Raw genomic sequence first — 20,685 nt, forward strand, 5'->3', positions numbered from 1 at the left:
CACTGAAGATGATTATGCACAGCATAGTTTTTTGAGAGAATACGCAACCTGCTTGATTGTGTCTTATGTTACAGCTTTAAACTAGAATAAAGCAGTAAAACAAGTTGGAGCAAGAAAGAAGGAAGAAGAGTGCATTTCTCTGCATAGATTTCCTAGCTTTATTAACAAAAGAAGAAGTCATGAAATTGCCTGCAAACTCAGCAAACTCCATTTCCCTGTCTTGTTCTTGTACCTCTCAAAATAAGTCAACAGCTGTAGAATTTCCATTTCGCCAGAAGAAGCCCTGTGTTAATTCTACTAATCTACAATAAAGATGAATGGAAGGTGGAGTCTAAGGTGGAGTGTTGGACATTTAAATATTTCCTACTATTCATCGAATTTGTGTGATTTACTGAATAACAGCACGGCTGTGATTATGAGGCATGGATGTATTATAAGACCATATTAGTCAACATTATTATGCAATAACAGATGATGATTAATATCTTTATTTCATCATTTATAATATATACATATTATTATAATAAACATTTTCTTGACCTACTGTTGAGGCTCGTTGATGACGATTTAAACCAGCCCAAAGCCCAAGGGAGCTGCTGATGCGGTGGAGATCCCCTTTAGTTTGCGGTGCAGTTTGTTGCATAAAGGCCGTTAATGTTAATAAAACACCTGTAAGACGGAGTAACACTTATTAGTTTAAAGTCCCAGTGTTGTACTCTATGTCAGCCCTCAAGGAATGCCTCTCGCTAATCAAATTACTTGGTATTTTCCAGCATCTATATATTACAGGACTTACTTCCTGCAAGGTTAATAAAACGCTAAATAAATAGTATAGTTTGCTTTGGGGAACGGTCAGCAGTGAAATAGATAAGATAATTAACCTAAACCAACTAGTACATATTGGGTTATCTCTAGGCTTTTATTTTGAAAGCAAACATAAAACAGGAAGACAAATGTTTGATATCCGTTGGTCTGACGGATGTTGTTAACGGTGGTGGCTATAAAGCGTCTTCCACAGGACTTGGTAACATCTTCACTTTTACAGGCAAGAATACAGTCATCATGGCTTCTGCGGTGCCCCTTAAGGTAATTAATTAAACTATAATTCCACGTTTTAAACCTTACTGAACATTGTGTGTTTGAACACGCCGACAGGGGGAAATCAATGAGAAAGCATAAGCTAGGTCATTTCATGCCAGATGTGCAGCTGTGACAAACCTAAAGTGCGGGAAAAAAAAAAAAAGCTCTTAGATGTTAGCACGTTTTTAGCAAAGCTGTCTGCAGGCTTTAAAGTAATTGGCGTTAGCTGAAAAAACGCAAGCTAACATGTGCAGGCTAACTGCAAGGCTTCTGAATGTGTGGTGTGCTACTGTAATAACAGCTAAATGTGACCCATTTTTACATTGGCTGTAAAGCATGTTCACCCTGTAGCTTTGACCCACTGCACGGTGACAGATGTCGGCATGCTGTAAAACAGAGGTGGTATAAGTATCCAAGTCCCTATTTTTAAGGAGCACTGAAGTAGCAAGGCGACGTTGAAAACTTCATATAACTATAATCAGGAAAACATAGTTGGCTGAAATTTGAAAAAATATTTCTCTCGGGGGGAAGATTTGCTTTTGTTCTTGTTAAATTGTCATACACTCAGCTGCCAGTTTATCAGATACAACCAGCTGAAACTAATGCAGTCAAATACAACAGTCCTGCAATACATAATGCCTCCATGAAGCCAATAATGATCAGTTTTGTAGAAACTATTTTTGAGAGGTGTTGACTCATCCTCATGATCTTTTTGAGTTATATTGACAAACGCTTCTAATATTTTGTCCACCCTATTTATAACAATGAGGACAGGGTAAAGAACAGAAACACCTTTCTGTATAATGCAATGCAATTCAGTAGCACCAAAAAAATACTTCCTCCAAAATTATCATATTATTAACTCGAATCAACACGTTTCTAAAAGAGTAAATACCAAATATTTGCTTCCAGCTTCTCAAATGTGAGCATTTGATGCCCGTCATGTGATCCTGGACTGCTGATAGGACAATAAATGCATGTGAAGACATCATCTTGGACTGTGGAAAATTATAACACTAACTTTTCACAATTTTCTGACATGAAACGGGCAGAGTGATTCATCGATTATTGGGGAAATGATCAGTTGATTAATTGATAATAAAAGTGATCACTATTTGCTTTTTAAATATAGTGAAAGTTAATTATACGTTCGGTACTTCAGTAAATAGACTAACCTGCTGTTGACTATTAACAGTATGTATGTACAAACACTGACAGCTTTCGCCCTTAGAGGGAAATAACAGCATCAAGTCTTGTCATCAGAGGAGTTTGCCAGTTGGAAATGAAATAGTGACTGATTTGAATGTGTGCCCATATAGTTTGAACCACTACATTTTATTACTATTTTGTGTTTTCATCCTTGCCCTATTTTCCCTTTAGTGTGTAAAACACATTATGAAAAGTTTTAATTATGTTTTTGTATGTATTTCTAAATTTGTAAACAAATGCAAGTGTTTTTGTCAGATATGAATTCTCAGTTGATGACTTTTTACTTTTTTTTTTTTTTTTTTTGGTCTAGATTGGAATTATTGGTGGTTCAGGCCTTGATGATCCAGACATCTTGGAGGGAAGGACTGAACGTTATGTCGATACACCATACGGAAAGGTTTGTCACTTTGTAGACCAAAGTCTCTTTCAACTGCTTGCTTAATAGAGCAGTCTAAACAGTAAGCTCTATCGGCAGTCTGGCCAGTAAAATAATTCCTTACAGTACTGTTTTACGTATAATCAAATTATCCTGCTCTCCTTGAACAGCCATCTGATGCCCTGATCCTTGGGAAGATAAAAAATGTGGAATGTGTGCTCCTTGCAAGGTAAGAAAGGGTGATAGGGTTACTTTACTTTAAAGTGTGAATTGTGAAAATGTGTTCTCTGTTAGCACCATCTAGTGGGGAAACCTTGCACTTATTAGATATACTAGAGATTATGCATTATTTGCATCTCTTCACACAATATATCAATCCATTTAAAAGTTAGGTTATGTTCGTGTCCATATATTTTTATATTTCTTTATAATTCAGGTATATCTTAAATGCTGCTTTTTCTTATCCCTAGGCATGGGAGACAACACACCATAATGCCATCTAATGTGAACTACCAGGCCAACATTTGGGCACTGAGAGAAGAGGGCTGTACACATCTGTTGGTTACCACGGCTTGTGGCTCACTCCGGGAGGAGATTCAGCCAGGAGACATTGTCATCATAGATCAGTTCATTGACAGGTGAGTGTGACATGACCATATGAGCAGGTTGTGGTTCAGATGTTGGTTCTTTCTTCCATTTTCTCCAAGGACTTAGATACTCTTCACACGATAGATGTGTTGGCCAAAAGGAAGAGGAATAGGAAGAGGAAAGGAAAGAATAGAATGAGGTTCTCGGAGGATTTGAACTGTTATAATATTCAAAAAATCTCTTTGTTTTCAAAATCTCATAAATCCATTCACATGTATTTTATTGTGAGCTTTTTTGCTCACTGTTACTTGGCACAACTTGAAAGGAGGTTCTTTTAAATGAGGTAGTAAAAGCAAAACACACAGGCTGAGTTGGTACAAGGGCTAACAATTTTTATTTGAAATTTGAACATTTGTTGGAATGTGGGAGGGGGGAAGTTAATATTCAAACTGTGATGTTTTGAATTAGAAAATTTACAGCCTAAAAGTGCGACAGCTACTTTAAAGTAGTTTGCCTTCTGATCCAGCAGAGGGTGCTCTAAAACTTCACTATCAGCTTGACCAATGGGATCCCCTATTGACCCATTAAGCTAAAAATGTCATGTTTGCTATGAAAATGGAGGACAATGACGAGCCAAGCCGTCCTGAGCGGACATATGTGAAAACTTTGATTGTAAAGTTACAGAAAGTGATGGAAGGTCTTGCATATGCTGGTGGTTGTTGGTAGTGAACATGGCAGCAGTCGCCAATAATGCAGTTGCTGAATAATTAAAAGTTTGTCTCCTTTTTGAGTAACAGTGTGTGCACGTATTTTGGGTTCTACACCGTTGATGGCAAAGTAATTCACAAAGACAAGGCTGTTTGTCGCCTTCGTCAAAGCAGCTGTCTTACACTACAACAACAACAACAACAACAAACCTCCGGACTTTCCACCCAGATGTGACAGCGGAGGCACCACAGATGATAAAGTGGTGATAAATAAGTGGATTGTAGTGTTATTTCAAGCAGACTATTATTCTCAATTACTATCACAGGTGTCTTCAATCTTATACTTAGCCATTCATTGGCTGTTTGTTATCACTGTGTGCACCACACTGAACATTGACAAGAGAAAGAAAAGAGGAGTTGTCTGAGGAGATGAGAATCTCCAAGCAGCTTGATGTTCCTGTGATCACAGTTGTGATACTGGGACAGTAGCCAAGCTCCCTGGATGTGGCCACTAGAGGAAAATTGTCCCCAAATTAAACGGAAGGATTATTCTGATGCGCCAGATGGTTTGTTACGCAGAATCGTCTGAGAAGGCGTCATTGTAAACTGTTGGGGAAAAGGCAGGTACTTCCAAAAAATACTTGGCAGGTGATTGGATGAACCATCTGTCTGTCATATGATGTAGTAGGAGAGGGCCAAACAGGAAATGCAGCACAACAAGAAACCGAAGTCTGAGGAGATTTGAAAGCTACTTCGCATGTTGGTTGACGATTCTCACCACCTTTGTAGGGAAAATTTGCACAGAAAAGGCACTCTTAATAATACCACAACTGTTGCTGCCCTGTAGCTGCCATAGTTCCTTGCTCATAGGATGTTGATCGATCCGAACCACTGTGGTTTGGCTACAAGGAAATGGCTTGGAGCCTGGCAAGATGGATTCTTGAAATCCAGCTGCCTTGTAAGATTACAGAAGGATAATATGAATGGTGGAAAAGGAACTAAGGGAAACTTAAACAGTTGCAAGTTGAGCCCCAAAATCAAGGGGAACAGTGTCCAATTGCACCATACATCGCTTTCCGAATGAAAATGAAAGTGAGACAGTAAGATTTATTTTTGGCCATTTTGCCTTTGACAGTGGAGAAATAGACAGGAAGTCAGGGGAGAGAGAGGAGGGTGACATGTAAAGGGGCCAGACCAGATTTTGCCATCTTCTAATGGCTATTTCCAGCACGATAATGCAGCATGTTACAAAATAAGTAATCTCAAACTGCTTCCATTAGCACTGAATGAGTTCAGTGTACTTCAGTGGCCTCCCCCGTCACCAGATCTGAATCCAATAGAACACTTTGGGATGTGGTAGAACCGGAGATTGGCAGCATGAATGTGCAGCTGACAAATCTGCAGAAATTATGTGATGCAATCATGTCATCATGGATCAGAATCTCAAAAATCTCAAATGTTTCCAACATCTTGATGAGTCCATGCCACAAAGAACTGAGGCTGTTTTGAGAGTAAAATGAGGCCCTACCCAGTATTCATATGGTGATCCTGATAAAGTGCTTGGTAAGTGTATTTACACTCAAATTACGTGAAACATCATCCAAAAGCCAGAGCAGCTACCTTTGTACGTAGGGCAAAAAAATGTCATCACAGTCAGGGGGAATTATTATATAAAGTGGGAGTAGGCAATTATTGTTCTGTCATAATTGTACAAGAGGTCTACTGTACAACAATTTAAGTATCTTCCCACAAGTCTCACTGACAGGATTCTTGTTTCTATGTGACGAGAGTGTCCAGATAGCTGAGTGAGAAAGGAGGAAGGACTTGACTCGCTGTGTTTGACACACTCGTGAAAGCCAATATTTGTTTACTATCCTGTTCGGTGGGAAAAACTGTTAACCTCTGTTTGATATTTTGTTGAGCTCTCGAGTGTCACAGTTTGCTTAGGGCTCTGGTGAGAATTAAAAATGTAGTCACTGTGACATTCCACTTATGGGAACACTTGACACCAGTATGGTGACAGAGTGTCGTGGACCACAAACCTTGCTACAGAGATATTTTTGTAAACAGTTGAGCTTCCTTCCTCTCTCCATGTTCTATTTAGTGTATCACTTTCTGACCTTTCAGTCATCAGTTCTCATTCATTCATGTTACTGAGCTAATGTTGCTTCCCCCATCACCTGTTAGTGGCTGTGATGTTGAGCTTTTGGTTAGATAAATATATATTTAATCATTCAGGTTTGAAAATGAATTGATTTTAATGTATATAATAACTATATTGGTGCTGTTATGATCTAATTACTTAAACCAGCTATAACAGGTATTTTTATAATAATGCATCAAATCAAAATGTGAAAGGGATAACTCCCAGTGATGAACCTACAGGTGGAGCTTTATTACAGATTTAAGCTAATTCCTTTGCTGCCCAATCTGCAACTTTACGGTTTTGGTCTGTCCTCACTAGTATCATTTTTAGCTGTAGCAAACAGCTGTTTTTAGTGAAAAATATCTAAAAACCACTGCACACCACCTGCTCAGCACCAAAAGGCAGACACAGTTAGCAACTAGCTGGTAAAAACGGTGCATTTAGCAGCTAAAGAGACGGATATTTCCCTCAGGAGATGGTAGAGACCAAAAACCGGAGTAAAGAGAGTGAATAATGAACTTCCAGTCACCAGGTGGCCAGAAACACAACCCCAAATGAATTATAATTCTGCTTCCTTACTGTTGGTAAATAAGCGACAAGTTCACCATTTCAACATAAGAGGTCGTAATAACTCCACATTGTGTTCAGATTTTTTTTCTACTGCCCTCAATTGGCAAAAAAAGGCATTGGAGATTTGAGTTAATGTTGGGTTGCCCACAACTTTACCAGGTAGACTGATTACTTTGTTCACTGTGTAATGAATACCCATATTTTACTCATGCTCAGTAAAAATAACCACCAGAAATAATCCTGTATTTTCATACTCATTCACAGCTTTCTAGTGATCACAGCACATAAACACCAGGTATCAGATTGCAGCAGGTGATTATGAATACTTCCTTACAGTTAAAAACACTGGTAAACCTGCAAATATCCTTCCATGAGAAAGCAGCAGCAGCAGTATTTTCTCAGCAGTATTTGACCTCAAGGCTCATGGGTATGTTCTTATGTGTAGTACACAAGGAGCATGACCCTGTGCGAGTGTTGTGCTGTCTCAATTGGCTAATTTCACAAATTCCGTTCAATAACTCAATATGTGCATGTGAGAGCTTCTATTTAAATTGGATGGCTTATTTGTTACCAATGAGTTGGCATACAACAGGCTGAACTGAGATTGAATTGAGTAGTAAACTGCCTTGCCACAGTCGTGTCAGTGTGTTACCCTGTACACTTGTATGCGAGTTTATCACGTTGCCTGTGGCTTTGCTTGCCTGTGCTGGTGAAGCCAGTGAATAGCCTGAGTACCAGTATCAAGCACAGACATGATCTATTTATCAGAAATGAGGAAGTTGCTTGCTGGGACCTGCTCAGACTTGTCCCACAACATGTGACAGCTTGTTTCTGAAGGCTTTATTTTATCGATGCCAAAACTGTTGTCATGACCTCTGCTTACTTGTTTTCTGTGGCAACTCCAAACCAAGCACTGGGTTGTTAGATATGTAGGCTAGTGCTACCGGCTTTGTCGAGTGTTCATGTTTACAGTCTCACACAGGCCTTAAAATGCTTTTTGTACTGAGGTTCCAAATCCTCTTAGTTTGACCTTTTGGTTTAGATCCTTTTGTTTTCATTTTCACTTGGCATCGTGCTTTAAAAAAATGCTGAATGTCCTCATACTGATCAAGCCACACCTCAACACTAACATTTAGTTGATCTGCTTTTTGTGTCACCATCTATATTCAAAAATGTAAAGGAGTAGAAGTAGCCCAGAGCTAATTGCTAGACAAACCAAAACGATCTTATCTAGTAAAGTGCTTATTTATAAAGTCTCATCTTAAAAAGCAAAGGTTTTACTTAAATATTATAGTTATCCGATTTTATCCTTTCATAAACAACATACACATAGCACCTTTATCAAAATATTCTCAAAACAAAGGCAGAGTTGAAGGAAACAAAATAAAAGATTCTCTCCAACATGTGTGCTTGGATAATGTCCTCTTACAAACTGTAGTCACTGGTAATAAAATCTGTGATTTCCCAGAGCTAGTAGATCTTCCACGTGACAAGCTGTACTTGAGATGTGATACAGTGGAAGTGTGGTGGAAATGGATGTTGGAGGATTTGCATGGTATATCTAATGCGTAGGTGTCCGTGACACATGCTTTCTGCATTTTAGGAATAATCTAAAATATTTGATAAGTGTAGGCCGTGGGAGTCATTGTCTGCAACAGTGATTCTGAAATGACACTGCTAATGAAATGCCAGGCCACGATAACTTGCCCTCTATAGCATAAACAAGCATTGTACTCAGCTCGTGGTTTATCCCACACACTAGTGTTATTGATTTTTCAGCAGGGTGGAGCTGCAGCTTGCTGAAAATAGTGAAGCACTTTGGTCGAACAGTGCCAGGGTTATGAGTAAGAGATAGGGTTGGGCAACAACTTAAAAGATTATTGTCGATGGAAAGATGCATATTTTGGATGTCTGAGATAATTGTTATGACTTTCTAATCCCTGGGAATACAAAGGAATACAAACTTGAGCCATGAATCAGCACTGTTTAGAAATCTTTATTAATTACACCATTACATAATAATCAACAGTGTATATACCTCAATATAACTGAACCCTCGTAGAATTCAGTGGTTACAATAGGAGCTGAGAGGCTGCAAGGAGGCACAGAAACCGCAATATTCTCAGGTCAGTGGGCTAAGTGAGTCAGTCTCTTATGTACTCCTGAACTGCCTCCATAAAGAGCTGGGGGGAGTCAGACTGGCACTGTGCTTGGTGGAACCCCACTGACTCAGCAGACCTGGAAATTGGAGGAAAGTTGTTGGCATGAAGATGGAGAGCAGGGTGCTGCCATTCTCTAAATGCCTCTATAGTGAAAGGACCATTCACAACATATTAAATAGGTTAATAATAGAAACAATTCAGCCAGTCTGCTGAACATGTAGTTTATCAGTAACACTGAGGCTGTTTTAAGAAGTTATGATTATGACACAGAATACTTTGACCTTGCTGCTTGTGTCATGATATCATTAGTCTTCATATTTCCAATAATGTTTCTGTCCATGCAGTGTTTGCTAAGCTTTTTTTACTCCTCTAGTGTTTTGGTATGTTGATGTATTTTTTTTTTCTGACTTTTCAGTTATTTTTTCCAACTTTCATTTCAAAACGGATCAAATTTAATAATTACTTCATCTGGATTTGGGCAATTTGCAACAACTGAACCCAAGAGCATCTGTAGTTCACCTGGGTTGCCTTGACTAACTTTTAGTACTTCCTGTTTTGCTCTTTTTGCCAGGACTACCAAGAGAGCTCAGACGCTGTATGACGGACAGTCCTCCAGTCCTCCAGGTGTGTGTCACATCCCCATGGCTGAGCCTTTCTGCAACAGGACCAGAGAGGTGAGCCCACTGAACTTTTGTACTTTTCTTTATTTTAAAATTCTCCTTTTTATGTAACTTTCTAATTTATTTGTTTACTTCTAATGTGTTATTGTGGAGGTGAAAAAAGCAGCCTGTGGAGACTGAAACACTGGACCCCATGTTCAGGATGAGGCTACAGTTTTTGAATGTAAATTACTATTACTTATAACTTAAAAAAACCAAACAGGATTCAATTACAAATAAAATGTATAAACAGGTTAAATACTTAACATCATGTAAAACACATTAATGACTGTTCTTTTGGCTTGTTTTGTCTGACTATGTAAGTTATTCTGATTATTCTATTAGTAATAGCACATTATTTGGAAATTATTATTTTGAAAATGGAACAAAATAGTACCAACTGTGAGATTGCTGTTGAAAACAGTATTTGTTAGTCACAAAAATCATAGGTCCACAAAAACCATCTTGTGTTGAGGGCAGTCTGCTTATCTGGAACAGACGGAAACAGACTACACATCAGCAGATTCCACACAGCACAGCAGGTGTTGATTTATTGCTTCAACACCATCTAGAAGATGAATTGAACAGCTACAGCTATTGAAACCATGTGAACAGTCCCCTCGTCTGCTTTCATTAGCTTAATAGAGACAGTAATTAGCTCGTCTGTTGTGGTGCAGGTTTTGGTGGAGGTGGCGCGGAGTCTGGGCATCAAGTGCCATGTGCGAGGGACTATGCTGACTATTGAGGGGCCCCGCTTTTCCTCACGAGCAGAAAGCCTGATGTTCCGCCAGTGGGGTGCTGACGTCATCAATATGACAACCGTGCCAGAGGTGGTCCTCGCCAAGGAGGCCGGCTTGTGCTATGCCAGCATCGCCATGGCAACAGACTACGACTGTTGGAAGGAACATGAGGAGGCGGTGAGTGGCAGGCTGGAGGTCCTCACAGCCAGTTTTGTTACTGCAGCGTTTCTAGTGTCCTTGTTGTGTCTTGTGTGAGTCAGTGTTTCCCATGGGTGATGCACAGTTGGGTGACATCACATCCTCCCTCATCTTTGTTTTACTGTACAGCAGCCACCAGCAAATTTTATTTATTTACATCTTTGTCTTTTACCATGACTGGAGAGCTTTGAGATAAAAGCTATTAGCAGGGTACGAGGATGCTAATAATCTTAACTAAACATAGGTTTTATTATTCATCAGCTGTGTGTCATCTTAACAGGTCATCTGGTTTCCTAAGCATTCACCAAACTTTCCAGATGGAGTACTGTAACCTGATCCCAAACCTCTGAATCACTGTTTATATGTTAATTGTTTTCAGTTATGTTTTCATCTTTGGTAAAACTGAGCCAATGAGAATTTCGTAGACAGAATTAAGAATGGGGATATCATCTGTCTGTGCTGGAGCCAGAAAAATGGTGACAGAAAAATAGTATTGGCAACTTAACTAACTAACTTAAACATAACTGCCCTGAGGAATAATAGATAATAGCTACCAGACTTTACTGTACTGTTGAACAATTCTGTCAGGGATTTGTTTACCCCATTCTCTCTACACACACATCAGATTTTCTAAACTGTTTGTACATCCGTGGCCAGGTCATTTCATTCCAGTGATTCCCAACTCAGGGTCCAGGAACCCTTAAGGGCCTATGACACATAACTTGGCTCTGTAAAAAATAATCCCTTCAGATAAAATTGTGCTGTGTCATTAAAACGCACAGGTTTGGACCACTTGTGCCAAGCTGTGCAATAAAACAATTATTGCACAATTAAATGCTATCCTCCCACGTTAGTTATGAGCTAGTAGAAGCTGTCGTGATTGCGACACAACACATCAAGGTAATAATCACAGGTCGCATAAATAAAAATTATGCCAGCCAGGTGGTCATGTCAATAAAAACGCCATGAGCAAATCAAAGGTTAGACATCTTCTTTGGTTGCTGTATTAGGGCTTGTTATTTTAGTTTTTATTTTTCTGAAAACAACCAGACAAACAAAAATAGTCTGATAAATTATTGTTGTTTTTGAATATAAATATTTTCTTTAATCAATTATTTATTTTACATGCATACAGGGACTTTGTATGTAGCAAATTGTATATAATGTGTTAAGACAGGAAATGATATAAATTGAAAGTCAACTGATGATGATTAAATTCTGAGTAGTGAAGATGGGGTAGGATTAAATAAGCTTATGCTTCTTCCTACTCCTTTTCGAACATGTTAGTTTATTATTTTTCCTTTTCTTTTTTTTGTTTTTTCTTTCTTTCTTTTCTGTTTTCTTTTGCACTTAAATGGATTAGTTTCACATGTTCAAAATGAATCCTTCATTCGTTCATCCATTCATTCACTCACTTGGGTGCTTTGATGCATACAGTAATCACTAGCTTGTTTTTATTTCCACTTTCCATGACGGGAAGACTTTCTGAGCTGTGCCTGTCACAAAAGGATCTTGTTTAGAAACCGTGGTGATCTGTGTCTTTTTGTAACAGGAAACACAGCAAAGTTGGGCTTCGCGAGGTCCTTCTCAATTTTTGCCACAGAACATGCTAGTTTTTGATTGTTATTGTTTTTAATACATATTGGGTGAAAAACAGCTTTTATTATTCTAAACAAAAACATTCTATAATATATAGTTTTATGTGGTTGTATGTATATTCCAGAATTTTTAACAAAAAACACTAGTGACAAACATTATTTTATGTTCAGAATAATAACTTCAGAAACAACTTTTTCGGTACAAAAACTCTGTCACTTTCAAGGCAGCCCTGACCAAAGTTCAACTTTTCTTCCTCTTGCAGCTGGCAGAAGTGTGTTCAACTGTAGGTGGGAACAGAAGAGCATTTATAATCGTAAAGAGTTTCAATTACTCGAAATACCATGTTGTACTTTCTGCGTAGTTTAAAGATGTTTATCGCTAAAACTTCATAAAATTACGAAGAAAAGAGTGTTGCTAGACCAGATATTGTTCACTAGTATTAGTCTGAATTCATCATTAGTGCTACATAGGCAAACTAGAGTGTCTGTGGCTTCTAATGGCTTCTGAGTGACCTACTCTCTGTCAGGCACTCCGGATAATGCAGTTGATATTTACTGCGTGTGGGCGAGTTTTGGCTTATTTGTCACTGATCCAGCCCAACTCACAACTCCACTTCCGAGTTCCTGCAGCTGACCTCTTCCCCCTCCTGTTGCAGAACGCTCGCCACATCCTTCCGCCCCCCCGTCCACACTCACTCCCAGCCTCATACTACCTCCTGGCCACCCCCTCCTTAACCCCCCCCCCCCCCCCCCCCCCCCCCCCCCCAAAGGGAGCCTGCCTGCCAGCCTCCGGTGGAAGCCCTGCCAGAGGAGGCTGACTCACACTGAGTCATCAGCTTCACTGTCTTCATCCAGGCAAACACCACAAAAACACGAACCTAGTCATTGAGTGTGACATGAAAACAAAGAGCTCAAGGGAAGGGTTAATGAAGGTTACAGGAGGTAAACTTGAGCTTAAGACGGAAATGTTGTAACTTACTGTACTGTGCAGTGTACGTCTGGCTGAGTAATTATTAAGAATTATTTATACGATATTATCACATAATTTCTTACTGATATACATGAATGTTCTTGACTGTCTGACTACTGCCTCAGTTTCTGCATGTGACTAAAGAGGACAAATAAGCATGCGCTTCTTGATTTTTATTTACCCATTCTTGTAGTGGTGTTAGTCATGTGAATAATATGATGATTGCCAGTGTCTTAGACATGGCAGGTGAAATGGCTGAAAACTCAGTGGCTCATTAATACCACATAATGAATCACTGGTGTACCAGGCAAAGCTGGATTCTAGAAAAACAATAATCTGCTCTTCACATCTGCACTTAGCTGAGTTGTTGTTAAATTCAACGGCTGTTTCTGTGGCTTTCTTACAGGTCCTGTTGTGACAATGATTTGAATAAACTCAAGAAATTAACTTTCACTTTCACCTATGTCATTACACCTTGGCGTCCAAGATTAAGGTGTAACTTAACTTTACGTGCAGCATGAGCAATACAGTGTTTGTGTTTTCTTGAATAGAAATTCAAGGTGGACTTATAATTCAACTGTATAATTAGTCAACGTTTAGTGACGTTTTAAGTAATGGTATGGTGTGTCATCATTTTACAAAATTCTGTTGTTCACTTGTTTTACCCCTTTCAGGAAACCCCCATGTAAACTCCATTTAATAATTATGTTCTATATCGTTTTTAATATCAGCAAATCCCACAAAAAGACCAACAGTGCAACAATAGACAACAAGAGCTTGGTACTAGTACTCCCTTATATGTATTTGGTTGTAGCCAAATATATAACTTATTCCTCTGTGCTGTAGACATCCTTTGTGGTCCAGAATTGATGAAAAACACATGAATGAGCCACACAATTTGACTAGGTGACATGGCCCTTGATTTCACTGCTGCAAATACTCACTAATGTGTATTAGTCCCAAACAGAAAAATGCTTTTTGTTATTTAGGCACTGTGGCTTTTAGCAGCTGTTTAAGGGATTATTAAAAAGGGATTATTTAGCCCTGAATATATTTTTGAAGATTTAAGTCTTCAGTACACAGTGGCCTTGTGGCTGATTGCCACTGACAAGCTTGGGAATTAAGAAAGTATTGACAGACTTAACACATTGTTGGTTAGAATTTGTTGATCACAACAAATGCACAGTATAGACTAACATCAACTTTATCCTTTTAAAGTAATTGAGAGCAATACTATATATAGAAAAATGGTATAAACACATCTGATAGTGTAATCACAACAGCAGCTCTGATTTCAAAGGATGTTACTAAAAAAGTCCATTGGGATGTTTGAGTCCATTCATTGTTATTCACTGTGCAAACATTCTCCTAAGCACAAGTAAGGAAGGCTACATATCCAGATACATTACTGGGAAATACAAAGTGACTGTGACTGAAACAAGTGAATTTTGCATTGTTGTAAATGATTCTTATCACAGGTCAGTTGTTTTTCTTCTCTTATCCTAGGTCTGTGTTGACAATGTAATGAAGACTATGAAGGAGAATGCCAACAAAGCAAGCAGCATCCTGCTGACTGCAATACCTCAGATTAGTCAGATGGACTGGGCTCAGACGATGAAGACCTTGAAAGTAAGTTGTCAACTTTATGATGAATCATTTCCACTCAGCAAGTCTTTGGAGAAGTTGTGAAAGAGGGTCTGTTTACCCTCTATGTGCCTATCATGAACTGACATCTCCTTTTATAATGTCTTCCGTTTCACTGCACCACCTCTTTAAATTTGTTTCACAAAAGAGTAATCAAACCATCTGGAGCATGACCACTTTCAAAACACTACCGGTTTGTGAAAGTGATTATTACCATGAGGTCTAAGAGCCAGAAGTATGCAATAACAGTTACCTCCATCTGTGAGACACTCATTATGTTGCTTTGCAACTTGACCACCATAAAACATACAGTAATGCATATTACTGTCTTAACCTCGGTATTTTGTTAATAAATATATTACATGTGCAATAATAAACATGTATTCATTGCACATTTGAAAATGCTCAAAGTTATAACGCCACATGACTAATGTGGTGAGTGTTTTTACACTGGGTGCAGCAATAGTTTTGATCAGGGTTGAAGTACTTTGAGTACTTTTTGCAGTAAGGTAAGTAGTTAAATTTCTTTTCAGAACTTCTCTTTGTTTATTGGAAACACTTACACTTCGGAAAAAATTTTTGAAATGATGACAAACACATCAGATGTGATAAACTTAAAAAAAGAGTTTATAACCATGTCCTGTGTTGTTTTTTTTTTTTTTTGTTTTTTTTTAAACTTTCTAAGGAAATGAACGTACCATGTGGAAACGTTTGACCTCAGTACCCTGAAACATCACTAGACAACTTTCACATGAGCCAAACGTAGTCATTGTCACTGTATATATCTGTGAGATGTACATGGGGGGGAAAAAAAACTGCTTTCTTCCTTCTGTTGCAGTCAATGGCACAATCTTCAGTAATGTTACCAAAACACTAAGGGTGTCGAAAACAATAAAGGAGAAAAGGATACGGATCCCAGACACCACCCGCACCGACTCCGACACGGACAACAGACTCAACTCTGCCTCTGGATTTGTCATCAGTGAATCACAAGAAAGTGCCTCACATCAATAATGCATGTGCTGTGTCTTCAGCTGGAGTTCCAGTGTTTTTTCTCGACTGAGAATTCTCATTTAAAACGCCCCTCTTTGTAGTGATGAACACATCACCCTTTTTCTCTGGAAAACTTACAGTCCGGTCACATGTTTATGTACAAAACATTTCAAAAGATCAACACAAGATTTTAAATCTTTTTATGGTTATACTCGATATTTTTTGTGGATTTATATTTTTTTGTGGTCCGTAAACATTTCAAATTCATACATTTGTTGCCAGTAAACCATCGGTGTCTTTATTGCTGTTTACGCAGGATATAATAAAAATGCAAGTTTAGCACATTGTTACTGCCTTAGTCATAACTAATGTTATACTTTTAAAGGTTAAATCTGATGTCTTGAACATATTCAATACTGGAGTAATAACTGTTCCATATGCTTCAAAATCATGTAGTTAGGATAGAAGTCATGTTTCTATCTTTGCTTATCAGTGCACATTTTTATATTCTTGAAATACTTCAATGTTATTTGTTCTTGACTGTTTTATGTGCTTCATGAATCAAAAATGAAAAGCATTGCATTTCTATATAAGACCTGTGCAGTACATGACAATCTTTCCAGCTATCACCTAAAATATTTGAGATACTGTAAGCTCCATCATCCTCATCTGAAGAAATTAGTTGTAGGAGTGCTGGGCCTTCAAGCACCACTCGTGTTAGATGACTGTCATTTCTTATCTGTCATTGCTACAGCTGAAACTCATCCCACTGCGCAGTGAAAATATTTGGTCTTCTTGGTATTTCCTCTTTGTTGCCTTGTCTCAACACTATGAACCTATTATGCAGCATAATTTGACTCAATAGAGAGTAGCGAGCTTTTGACAGTTCAAAGACCTGAGGTCATGTTCTGAAGTTGTTAGTAAACATATTAAAATTTCAAAACAATTTGGACTGATTAAAAGTATCTCAACATTAGCAGTTGTATTTGTCATATGCAATATGTGCAGTGAAATACAGGATGGCATGGTCTTGAGCTCGTGCAAAAAAAAAGGCAAGTGTGTAATAATAATAGTTACAATAAGAATTAAAAATATGGATTGGAAAAAAAGTAATGTAAAAAATAAAGTAATGGTGTATATTGTATGTATCACCCAGAATAGCCAGTTCAGATTCAGCATGAGTGTTGCTGGAAATAAATTTTTCCATTTATTTCATTATATAATGTAATTACAGTCTAGAAACAATTTCCTGTTTGACAATATGATCGACTGTAACTGATTTTACTGTTGGTACAAAAACGGTTTGCCATGGTAATGTTAAACTATCAGGTCTAAAAGGCTTCTTATAGACTCAGACAGGAAGTTAAACTCCACCTCAAAGAGACAGAACAGCAGTATTATACCTTATGGCTTTGGGTGGGGGGGTTTTCTGTCTTGTAAAATCTCACATTGGCTGCATGAAACCACAGAGACGGCGAAAGTAGGCTAATGTTTAACTCCAGAAAAAGATAGATGCATGCTGTAGCTTATTTCATGAACTGTAATCATTTTTTCTATACTTACTATATATATATATATGTATATATATATAGCCTATATCAAGGCAGCCATGCATTTGAAATCATAAACTCCTAATTGCAATCCATCCCATGTGCAAATGTAACCTGACATCCAATAAGTAGAAAGGTACTTTTATACTTCAATATGTTTCACAAAAATCCACTGGTTCATGTACCTTCCAGAAAAGTCAACAAACTTCTGTCAAATAAACTCTATGCAGTAAAATGTTAAAAAAAAAATGTGTAGAAGCATGTTTTATTCCCACATGAATTCAACACTGCCTCAACTTTTTTTCAGTGAAAATAAATAAATAAATAAATCAATGATTGCATCAGCCTTCATCTGATTGGTGTGTTTAACAGTGAAGTCACCTGATGTCAGAGCTTCAGTTTAACATGATAATACGCCCTCAGCCAGTGTCCACCAGACAGTGTTAGGGACAGCATTTGTATCTGATCTATCTATGTAAATATTTATTTAAAAAAAAAACCTGTTTAGCAAAAACAAATCCAAGGAGAAGTCATCTAACTAACTAAAGTAAAAAAAAAAAAACAAACAAAAAAAACACCCTGGGGTTATACTTTGTTAGTTCTTCAAACACTGTTCAACTCCCAACTGAATTCAAATACAGAGTCAAATAATCATAGCTTAATCCTCTCTCCCTCTCTCTCTCTCTCTTTTTTTTTTTATTCTCTGGTATCTAACAGTGAATCCTTCATTCAGACATTAGCTATGTAAAGCATAACCAAATGACTTTTTTTCCCGACGCCTTTTCCCACATTAAAACACTTAAAATAAATCTTAAGAAGTGACATTTTATTAAAGTGCATAATATCGGAGATCTGGCTGTCATTTGTACAAACGGGAACTGGGACTCGTCGTCTTTGTAGGGCAGAGATAATGCTCACAGAATAGTGCGTCAGTAAGACAATAATGTCCAAACGTGCAAAACTATTTCATTGTCTTTTGCGTTATATGGTTAAATATTTGACATGGAAAGCTCTATTTAAATTTCGGTAACCACATTAGGTTTATGACAAAAACGAACCACAAATTAAAAAAAAAGAAAAAAAAAATACAATACTCTAAAAACACTGCACTATAGACGAAGAGGGATTGCTTATTGAAAAATGTCAACGATAAAACGGAAGTTAAAACTGAAATAAAATAACTTTATGCTGTTATAAACCACGGCACTGAATACCCTGAATTTAAATCGTTATAACAATATTGTACTTTTGTTATTTGTCAAATCGGCGACTCTGTGCCTATACACAACAAACGATTTTCGTTAAAAAAAAAAAAAAAAAAAAAGATGCATACTCAGCGAAAAACAGACAAATAAATAAAGACACATTTTTGCAGCAGAGCAGTCGCTGTGTAATTTAGGCTGCAGGCCTCCTTAGGCCCCGCTTCTCTGAGCTCTGCGTCCCCATGCGGAGCAGGCAGCAGGAAATAAAAATCTCACAGCATCACACTGAGGGTTTTACAGAGACTCCAGGAAAGCGACCACATCTTCATGGCCGTTCGCTCGGGCTAAATCAACGGGCCGACAGTTTGTATTGTCCCTGGCTTGTGGGTCAGCCAGGTTTTCCACCAGCAGCCGCACAGTGTCCACAAAGCCCGTCCTGGCCGCATCATGTAGCGGGGTGGCCCCGGTGCTTCTGTCCGCCACTTTGGGATCCGCTCCGTACTTCAGCAACACCTTAGCCACCGGCGTGCTCCCCATCATCATCACCTTCATAACAAAAAAAATAAATAAATAAATAAAAAATACAACCGTGAGTTAGAGATCCAACTCTAATTTCATTAGATTTGCCTGTGAAAGCTAAGTACAAAAGCACAAATATCTCAGAGGAGCATCAAGGACCAGAACATGTTTTATCTGCAATTTAATCTCATCCAGTTATTATTTTCACTCGGTTTTCTTTATCATCAGTGGCTTTCTGTGGATTTGACATACATGTAGACTATCTGCACCTTGCTCTTCAGAGCTATAGTCAGCTGACGCTCCAGAAAAAAAGGTTCAGATATTGTCCCACATGAAAGTACAACTTACTCTATCTGAACCAGTTTACCTTATCTGAGCAAATGTAGCCTATTTGAATGGAAATATGGGAATGACAACGCAATACAAAAATGAAGCCCAACACGTCGAGTAGGACTTGCGCAGCAGGATTTGTGAGACTCGTTGCAACTTCAGTTTCGTTTAGTTTAATCTTCCAGAGAACACATATATTTTATTAAAGTGACCTGAAAGGAAAGGAGAGTTGCTGTTTTTCCCTCACCACGGTACAAGCTTGATCATAACAACACACGAGGGCGTTTCGTCTCCATTTGGAGATGCCTCATCCTTTAAAAAATAAAATACAATAAAATAAAATCTGAAAATGTAAAACACTTATTTTGGTTTAGGATTATATTTGTCAGGAGAAGCTCTTATGATCTGGAAGTTGCTCAGTGATTTCTGCTACAGCCTTTAGAGAGAAAGACCAGGAGAAGTGCGGATGGATGAGAGGTTTGCTTTTGCGTGAATGGGGCAGCTGAAAGCATTATTATGATGAGAGTATTTTCAACTTTATAATCCTCCATCCTGAGCTCGCTCTCACCTTTATACATTTAAATGTGTCATCTGTGGCCCGATTAAAAACAATGCAGCTCGAAAATGAATAGTAATCCATAGTCACGACATTCAGAGTCTATTTTTAACTCGTTGGGAAACGTAAACTCTCCCGAAAACGTTTAGTTTTGTTTAATTTAGATTCGTGAGAAATTGCAATACATTAGGAAAGATGTTTTTACTCGGAGAAGAAACGAGGCCGAAGTTTGGTCCTCACAGTTCACAAGGACTCACGGGACTGCGCGTCATTTTGAGATGCGTTGTTTTGTTTTTTTGTTTTTTTTTTTTTGTTTTTTTTCCATGAAATAAATAAAAATATCTGAAACAGCCTGGTTGAAAATCCCTTCCCCCGCGGACACTGCTGGCTGTCATCTCAGGAGCTGAACGGCGTTCACGAAACGCATTTAAGTGCGTGAAAGGTGTTTGTTATGAAGCGGGGGAAGTGCTCATCCAGTGACACTGACCTGAAGAGCGGTTCGTCCAAAACAGTTCACCCCGTTAACTTCGGCGCCTTCCCGCAGGAGACTCTCCACATCTGCCGTGTTCCCCTTCGCTGCGGCTGCTGTCAGCTCATCCACGAGAGTCATCGTTGTCTCCGGATCTCTGAGGCGACAACCTCCGTGACAGATTCTGCTTTGACAGGTAGCTTGGTGCGTTGATGCTTATCGGAGGAAAAGGAACAGCTTAAAAAAAAAAAAATAAAAAAATAAAAAAAAAACAAAAAAAAAAACAAAAAAAAAACGCCACAGAGCCAGTGTTGAATAATCACGGCTCGTGGTGTTGATGTGTCCGCGACCGTCCCCCGGTTGGTCAGTTCGTCCGAGCCTCCCCTCGCCTCGATGGGATAAGTGAGCCGCGCATTGCC

General features: G+C 38.5%; 2 protein-coding genes across 2 annotated transcripts; one reads left to right on the plus strand and one right to left on the minus strand.

The window, feature by feature from the left end:
- The first annotated feature begins 933 nt into the window (after positions 1-933).
- mtap (methylthioadenosine phosphorylase) lies at positions 934-18,241 on the plus strand. Its single transcript, XM_071503350.1, has 8 exons — positions 934-1,086; positions 2,600-2,686; positions 2,836-2,894; positions 3,136-3,303; positions 9,410-9,512; positions 10,175-10,414; positions 14,510-14,632; positions 15,486-18,241. Exons 1-8 carry the CDS (start codon positions 1,063-1,065, stop codon positions 15,522-15,524), a joined length of 843 nt encoding a protein of 280 aa, XP_071359451.1. The 5' UTR covers positions 934-1,062; the 3' UTR covers positions 15,525-18,241.
- cdkn2a/b (cyclin-dependent kinase inhibitor 2A/B (p15, inhibits CDK4)) lies at positions 17,996-20,415 on the minus strand. The gene is made up of 2 exons (XM_071503352.1): positions 20,285-20,415; positions 17,996-18,938 (listed from the first exon to the last, which is right to left on the minus strand). Exons 1-2 carry the CDS (start codon positions 20,405-20,407, stop codon positions 18,687-18,689), a joined length of 375 nt encoding a protein of 124 aa, XP_071359453.1. The 5' UTR covers positions 20,408-20,415; the 3' UTR covers positions 17,996-18,686.
- Positions 20,416-20,685: the final 270 nt, after the last annotated feature.

Source organism: Trachinotus anak, unplaced genomic scaffold (genome assembly GCF_046630095.1).
Source record: "Trachinotus anak isolate AG129_WGS33_773 ecotype Australia unplaced genomic scaffold, CSIRO_AGI_Tana_v1 ptg000019l, whole genome shotgun sequence".
In the NCBI taxonomy this organism is placed as follows: domain Eukaryota; kingdom Metazoa; phylum Chordata; class Actinopteri; order Carangiformes; family Carangidae; genus Trachinotus; species Trachinotus anak.